At 49.0% G+C, this 7,905-nt stretch overlaps 2 protein-coding genes across 4 annotated transcripts; one reads left to right on the top strand and one right to left on the bottom strand.

Moving 5' to 3' along the window:
* The first annotated feature begins 58 nt into the window (after positions 1-58).
* pomk (protein O-mannose kinase) lies at positions 59-2,274 on the top strand. 3 transcript variants are annotated; one of them, XM_062413056.1, is made up of 3 exons: positions 59-172; positions 891-1,166; positions 1,257-2,274. In XM_062413056.1, exons 2-3 carry the CDS (start codon positions 897-899, stop codon positions 2,025-2,027), a joined length of 1,041 nt encoding a protein of 346 aa, XP_062269040.1. In that variant the 5' UTR covers positions 59-172; positions 891-896; the 3' UTR covers positions 2,028-2,274. The 3 variants fall into 3 exon arrangements, with proteins under 3 accessions (XP_062269040.1, XP_062269039.1, XP_062269041.1); XM_062413055.1 differs by having other exon boundaries at positions 67-180; XM_062413057.1 differs by lacking the exon at positions 59-172 and adding an exon at positions 220-397.
* Positions 2,275-2,335: 61 nt separating this feature from the next.
* On the bottom strand, positions 2,336-7,464 carry LOC133975159 (thyrotropin receptor-like). The gene is made up of 10 exons (XM_062413054.1): positions 7,307-7,464; positions 7,017-7,091; positions 6,680-6,754; positions 6,479-6,553; positions 6,309-6,386; positions 6,135-6,203; positions 5,908-5,985; positions 5,580-5,768; positions 4,164-5,187; positions 2,336-4,100 (listed from the first exon to the last, which is right to left on the bottom strand). The coding sequence occupies exons 1-10, from the start codon at positions 7,462-7,464 to the stop codon at positions 3,960-3,962; spliced, it is 1,962 nt and encodes a 653-aa protein (XP_062269038.1). The 3' UTR covers positions 2,336-3,959.
* Between the last annotated feature and the right edge of the window lie 441 nt (positions 7,465-7,905).

The following is a 7,905-nucleotide window of genomic DNA, read 5'->3' as shown; positions in this document are numbered from 1 at the left end:
TGATTCCATCAACTTCTTCGACTCCTCTTACCCGAGCTTTTATTGTGTAAGAGGTCGCCGGATGTTGTGTTGTAGTTCCGGGGGCTAACGGAGACCATGCTAACCTGATGCTAGCAGAGGACAGGTGTTGTGACACGGTGTCTCGTTGCCATGTGAACCGGTGGCTGCGCAGGTACGTCGGTGAGTGTCTGATGACGTCACGTGTTTGTCCGGTGTTGTTGTTTGGCGGTAGTTTCATTGCTCGCGCGGCGAACATCAAACGAGACTTGCAAGAGAAGTTAGCAGCCTTTGATCTTCTTCCTCTGATCAAAGCGATGCAGCGGTAGCAGCTGTGTCACGTGCTGGGACGTTTGTATTCTCTCCTGTTTGTCAAGAGGAACTCTTCAATTCTCTCTATGTGTGTATTTAGAAGAACATCATGTGTGTAACTGAGCTGCAGCGCCCCCTGCGGCCACACGAGAACACCCTCCTCCCTTAGGAAACTGTGACTGTTACCATGATGACAAACTTCCCTTAAAGACGAGTTCTAGCTTCTCGTGTTGTGATCAGGACTCGAGAGTTCGTACAGTCGTGTGCGGTGAACAACAGGCGCTCCTCACGACCACGTGAACCTTCACCCGCTCCTGCGCTCTGATTGGCTGATTAGTCTGTATCATCAGTGAGCAACTTTAGTGACAATATAGAAAATATCAAAAATGTATGTTAAAAGATTGATACTACGTTTTTTGGCTCTGACAAAGAGCCTTTAGGAAGGAATCCCTGTGTGTGTCTGCAGAGGGCGCTGTTGTTCCATGGAAGTTCCACGGTGGAGCTTTAAGTTCCTCCTCCATGTTCTCAGCTGTACTTCGTCTTCTCGTACTCTGACACCTTTGCTTTGATTTCCCGTGCAGAGCATCATGGGGCGCAGCAGCAGTCGCTCCCTCTCCCACGGCGTTCCAGTGGCGGCTGTGTGCCTCGCTGCCTTGCTCATCAGCAACGTCTTGATCTACCTTTATCTGGAGTCAGTGTATCAGACTGATGAACTGCTGGCGCCCCCCCGTGGAGGCTGCTTGCCCGGACACTTTAAGATGGTGCTGATGAAGAACTGCACCCCGTGGCTCCAGTGTTCACAGATAAAAGCAGAGGTCCGCCAGCTGAAGCTGATTGGCCAGGGAGCTGTGAAGAAGGTAGAGGCTCTTCTTTAAAATGATTTTGATGTTATAGAGCAGCTTCATCTCTCCACTCACTAATCTCCGCGTCCACTCTGCTGTCCTCAGGTCTTTCTGGCTGAGTGGAGAGCCCAGAAGGTGGCGCTGTCCAAACTGTCCTCTCTGGACTACCTGGAGGATTTCCTCCATGGCCTGTCCATGCTTCAGGCTCTGCAGGGCCCCCAGGTGGTGCAGTTGGTGGGATTTTGCCTTGAAGACCACACCCTGGTCACAGAGCACCAACCGCTCGGCTCCTTGCTCAACTTGGACGCTGTTTTTGCACAAGAGCAGCACCAGCAACACAACACGTGGCAAACACGACTGAGGCTGGCGACGGACTACGTCTCCATCCTCCATTACCTCCACAGCAGCCCGGCCGGGCGGCGGGTCATGTGCGACTCCAACAGCCTCGAGAAAACGCTCTCCCAGTTGCTGCTGACGAGCGACTTTCACCTGGTGGTCAACGATCTGGACGCGCTGCCTGAGGTGGACCAATCCAGAGGCAGGTTGGTGAGATGTGGCCACAGAGAGCTCACAGGGGACTTCGTAGCTCCGGAGCAGCTTTGGCCTTTCGTGAACGAGGGGAAGCCATTTTCAGACGAGCTCATGCCCGGGTACGACGAGAAGACGGATATCTGGAAGATCCCTGACGTGACGTGGTTCCTGATGGGGAGAGTTCCCGGAGGAGATCTAGTCCACTTCCATCTTTTTCAGATCCACGAGGAGTGTAAGAAGAGGGACGCCCGGCTGCGGCCCTCAGCTCAGGACGTTTTGAAGGTGTACAGGTCGGTCTACAGCAGCATGGTCCGAGAGGCTGCTGGAGTCCGAGACATGCTGTAGAAGAATTACTCTGGAGATCAGCTCCACGACCGTCTACAGGTTCTGACCCACATGGTCTCAAGGTTTCTGTGTCTTTGATGAGATTCTGTCCCTGAGACGTCGTCTGACCCTCGAGGATTCAGGACTCAGAGAATCATCTTCCACTCAGCATCAGACTCACAGCTCCACCACTGACACACAACCAATGTTCAAGCTACTGTCGACCGTGTTGCAGTTTGAATAAAAACTGTTTTGTTACTTCAAAAAATCTTTTATTTATTATCAGGACACATTGGATTGTGTTACTGTTTTCACACATGAGGAAATAACACACTGTGTACTAACACATCTTCTGTTTAGAGCTGATATGACCTTAGTCCACACGGGTCTCCTGTTCCTGATCAGTACACAAACACATCGTGTCCTCTGATTGGTTAGTAACACAACATCCTGAACGACGACAAGGAGGAAGTGTAGCTGACAGGAAGTGTTACTGACAGGTAGTGTTACTGACAGCAAGTGTTACTGACAGGAAGTGACAGCAAGTGTTACTGACAGCAAGTGTTACTGACAGGAAGTGACAGCAAGTGTTACTGACAGGAAGTGTTACTGACAGCAAGTGTTACTGACAGGAAGTGTTACTGACAGGAAGTGTAGCTGACAGGTAGTGACAGCAAGTGTTACTGACAGGAAGTGTTACTGACAGCAAGTGACAGCAAGTGTTACTGACAGGAAGTGTTACTGACAGGAAGTGTTACTGACAGGAAGTGTTACTGACAGCAAGTGTTACTGACAGCAAGTGTTACTGACAGGAAGTGTTACTGACAGGAAGTGACAGCAAGTGTTACTGACAGCAAGTGTTACTGACAGGTAGTGTTACTGACAGCAAGTGTTACTGACAGCAAGTGACAGCAAGTGTTACTTACAGCAAGTGTTACTGACAGCAAGTGTTACTGACAATAAGTACTACTGACAGGAAGTGTTACTGAAAGGAAGTGTTACTGACAATAAGTACTATTGACAGGAAGTGTTAGTGACAGGAAGTGTTACTGACAGGAAGTGTTACTGACAGGAAGTGCTACTGACAGGAAGTGTTACTGACAATAAGTACTATTGACAGGAAGTGTTACTGACAGGAAGCGTTACCGACAGGAAGTGTTACCGACAGGAAGCGTTACCGACAGGAAGCGTTACTGACAGGAAGTGTTACTGACAGGAAGCATTACTGACAGGAAGTGTTACTGACAGGAAGTGTATTACATTACATTTCATTTAGCTGACGCTTTTATCCAAAGCGACTCACAATAAGTGCATTGACCCCGAGGGTACAGACCCAGAACAACAAGAATCAAGAAGTACAATTTCTTCAAAATAAAACAAAACTACAAAGTGCTATAAGTAAGTGCCATTTAAGTGCTACTAAAAGTGTTAGTTTCAAAGAGTTGTTAGTTTTTTTTGTGCTACTGACAGGAAGCATTACTGACAGGAAATGTTAGTGACAGGAAGTGCTACTGACAGTAAGTGCTACTGACAGGAAGTGTTAGTGACAGTAAGCATTACTGACAGGAAGTGTTAGTGACAGGAAGTGCTACTGACAGGAAGTGTTAGTGACAGGAAGTGCTACTGACAGGAAGTGTTAGTGATGCTTTGTGTTCACCTGCAACACTATGTCACTAACTGAGGGACAGCGCCCTCTAGGTCTTGCTCTCTGATCTACAGCTCAGCTTTACTCTTGAACTCAAAGTTTCCTGATAAGCAACAGAGGGTTCGGTTCAACTTGACGACAGGAATCCAATGATGGAGATTAATGACATTTAAAGTTTCCTTTATATAGGAGAGAAAATGTTGCTCCTCAAATCTACAACCACATGAAAAGAGTGATCCCATGGACAGGCAGGGTCTGGCAGCCTGGTGAGTCCTGAACCCTTGTTCTGGGACGTGGGGGGGGACTCCTCAGTAGAGATGTGCTCTCCACTGACACAGTCCCACCCGGCTCAGCAGCACCAGGATGTCTCGGTGAAAGGCTTTTGTCAGGATAACGTATAAAAACGGGTGAGCACAAGAGTTGAGAGGGTAGAAAAGAACCAGCAGCACCTGAGGAGGAGACAGGATCAGATTTAACTTCTCACTCAGAAATCTGGATAATTCGAGTCTCACCTTGGAATCGGTGACGGTCATCAGTGGTCGCTGGAAAGCTGCAGACAAACCGTAAAAGCAAATGGGAGCCAGACACAGGAAGCTGGTGAAGATGAGGACGGCCATGCGTTTGGCCATGCTGGTGTCGCACCTGCTGGACTGGTGCTGGGGGTTGTGCACCATGCAGTAGATGTGGAGGTAACACAAGCAGACCACCACAAACGCTGAGACGTTAATCATCAGGACGGAGACCACGTAGGCCTGAGCAGCCAGCGTCTCCGTGTCCATCGGTAAACAGATGCTCACCCTCTGGTAACTGCTCACGCCCACGAGAGGAAGCAGAGCGAGGATCACGCACAGCAACCAGCCGGCGAGCATCAGGACGGCCGCGTGGCGCAGCCTCATCCTCCTGTCTGGCCTCATGGCGAAGAAGATGGCGTGCCAGCGCTGAAGGCTGATTAAAGTTAACGTGTACACGGACAGCTCACTGGCAAACAAGGATAACGCCCCTGCTAGGTTACAGCCACTTCCTGTTTGCCAGGCGATAGCATAGTGGTAGTAATGGGAGTGAGTGTAGAGGTCGACGGAGGCGATGAGCAGCAGGTACGTCCCCATACAGAAGTCTGCGAACGCCAGGTGACCCATGAGGAAACGGGTGACGGACAGCTTCTGTCGGCTGCTCAGCAGGATGAAGATCACCAGGAGGTTCGCTGAAATGGCCAAAAGACTGACCAGCCACACCAGCACCCTGAGGAACCCCTGGCTCATCACGTCCTCACAGGGGTTCAGGGCGTCGGGCAGGGGCGTGCACAGGGGGCCGCCAACCTCTGCGTGAAGCTCGTTACACAGCGAGAAGTCGAACCCGTCCGTGAGGCGCTGCGTCGCTAACTCCACGTAGAACACGCCGTCGGCTTGAGGAGGGGCGGTGGCACACGTGGGGGCGTCGTAGTAATGACCCAGAAGGTCCTGAGGCAGAGCTGCTGAGGACTCCTGCAGCTTCTCGAGAGCGCCGCGGCTCAGGTTACAGAAGACCGCCTCCGTGTGCCTGGACAACAGAGAGATCTGATTCAGAGCAAAGAGTACCCTCAACATAAAGTAGATCAGGTGAAATGTGAAGTTTTACTTTTCAATGAAATGGATTTTAATTATTGTCAAGGTGTCGTCAGACCTTCATCACAGTCATTTATCCCCAGGTTATGTTTCAACCTGCTCTTCCTCTTTTTGATATCCATATCATTATATAAATCATAAAGCAGAACTGAGTTAGTTTTTCAATAACGTTAGAAACTCATTGAAACTTGGTGCTTCCCCAGCTGAAGGGCGGGTGCTCACATCCCACAGTGGAGCTGAGGCTCGTCTGGAATCTAAAGGACGAACTCAGGAGGGAAGCAAACACACAAGGAGAAGTTTCCCAACACTTTCTTTTCTCCGTCTCACCCCCTCCATCTCTTCAGCAGTTGCAGGCCGCAGCAGTGGCTGGGGAAAGTCAGCTCGGCGCTCTGCAGATGCAGAAAGACGCTGGGGGGGGGCAGCACTTTAAGAGCCCAAGTGTTCTCAGCCCGGAGCTTTTCAATGGTCTGCAGGCCTCTCGAAGGCAGAGAGCGAACCTGGGTTTCTGAAAGGTCCCTGACACAAAGGGTTCACATCCATTCATCAGAAATCAAGCTTTTTCAAAATAAAGCGACTGTTTCATGAAGAATACTATGTGACTTAAGAAAACACCAGTAACATTTACTGGTTTCTTCTCAGCACATGTTTGACTCACAGGTGAGTTGGGCCGTGAATGACACCGTAAAAGGCAAATTCATCGATTTGTTCCAAATCCACATTCCTGTGAAGGTACCTGAGGGGGGGGACACAGATCTCAGCTTTTCATATCATCACTGATCTAATCATCCAATGAAACTTCATCAAAACCTTCAAATCAACCTGCCAGCCACTTAGAAACATCAACAAGAGGTGAGTTCCTCATTAAGACTCTAATAGACCCACACTTCCTCCAGCCTGCTCCCGTTGAAGGCGTAGCTCTGGATCTCCTTCACTCCGTTACTGTTCAACAGGCTGGAACCAGAGGAGCAGACGTGATGTCACAACACACATCACATCTGACCTACAGACGCTGATACAACTCATGACCTGATCTGACAGAGACAACCTGGAACTCACACGGTCAGAGCGTTGTCACTGATCCCAGTGAAGGAATTAGCAGGAATGGTTTGTATGAACATGTTCTCCACTATCTCCCTGGGAACCACACACAACATCACAGGATTTACACCAGTTACACGTTCACATATTTCAATTTGAAAGAACTTTAAAGAACTTTTAAAACTTACAGAATAAAATCCTCTTGACAGGACTGAATATGATGAAGTGTAGGAAACGAGGTGAGGCCTGTGTTACTAATCCCACTGCGTCCACACAAATCACACAGATCACACAGATCACACTGGTTAGACACACACTTTGTGGTTATACACACACTGTATCTGTCCTTATATAAAACATCTACAAGCAAGAAAATCACATTGACTTACAGGTACGTTAGATTGGGAAGATTCTTAAACGCCTCCTGGTGGATGAACGACAGAGTTCTGATGCCAGTTAGTTGTCTGTTGGACACACACACATACACACACACACACACACACACACAGAGACACACACACACACTTGCCTGTTATACTTGCTGGTCAGCCACATGTTCCCCCAGGTTTGCAGTCAGTATAATTTTTCACAAACTTCCTTCTAGAACTTCTAGATTTTCTGCCTACTACTTTAGAGAGATATATAGAGCTAATCATGTGTGGCCGCAGGGGGCGCTGTTGCTCACACAAAGTGACACAGTGGTGCTTTAATAGAACTGTTACTTACATGTGTGTGAGTCTGGACAGGTTGTGGAAAGAATGTCTCTCAAGGCGTCTTAAAGAATCGTCCTCAGAGATGTATCTGAAAACACAAGGCACAACATAAAGACAGGTCTGGGATCAGGTCCCAGTGTAGAGCTCAGAGAGTCTTACATGTGAGAGATGTTGAGCAGGTGGACGAAGGCGTTCTGAGGAACAGAGGACAGTCTGGATCCAACGAGCCACCTGAAACACAAGCACATCTCAGCCCGGAGCTTCAGGAGCCGAGGTCGGACTCAGAGCAGCAGCTCCACTTACACCTCCTGTGTGCTGGAGTGGAAACCAGGCCACAGCTCAGCTCCCACACAGGACACACTGAGGACGTCCCAGTCACACCGGCACTCTGCTGGACAGGGATCCACCGACAGACACAGCTGGACGAGGACGGAGAGGACGGACAGGAGACTCAGATTCATGGTCAGAGCAGAGATTTGATGCTGAACAGAGACAGAGGAGGAGGAGGAGGAGGAGGAGGAGGAGGAGGAAGAGTTTGGCGAAGAGGGATCTGATTTAACAGGCTGCCACTTCTGGTTAGGACCTTCAAAATAAAACAGATAAACAATGTGTGTTTCATAAAAATGTCATCAGCTTAGGTTTAAATTCAGCTCTTCTTTATTTTATTCATTTCAACCGACTTCACTTTAAATCCCTTTGTTCAGCAGCATCTATGAACTCTGAATAAACCTGAAGTAAATGAAGTCAAAGAGCTTTAACTTAGAACGTCACTCAAACCCACGAGGACCACCTGTCCCTCACATTCCTGTCTTCTCACTCTGACAGTTCACCGGCGGTTCACCAGGAGGCTGCAGGAGGAGATCCAGGAACTGAGACTCTGACTCAGACATTGGTGCTCACAA

The sequence above is a fragment of the Platichthys flesus genome, chromosome 19, assembly GCF_949316205.1.
Source record: "Platichthys flesus chromosome 19, fPlaFle2.1, whole genome shotgun sequence".
In the NCBI taxonomy this organism is placed as follows: Eukaryota; Metazoa; Chordata; class Actinopteri; order Pleuronectiformes; family Pleuronectidae; genus Platichthys; species Platichthys flesus.
This window is presented reverse-complemented; position numbering and strand designations above follow the sequence as displayed.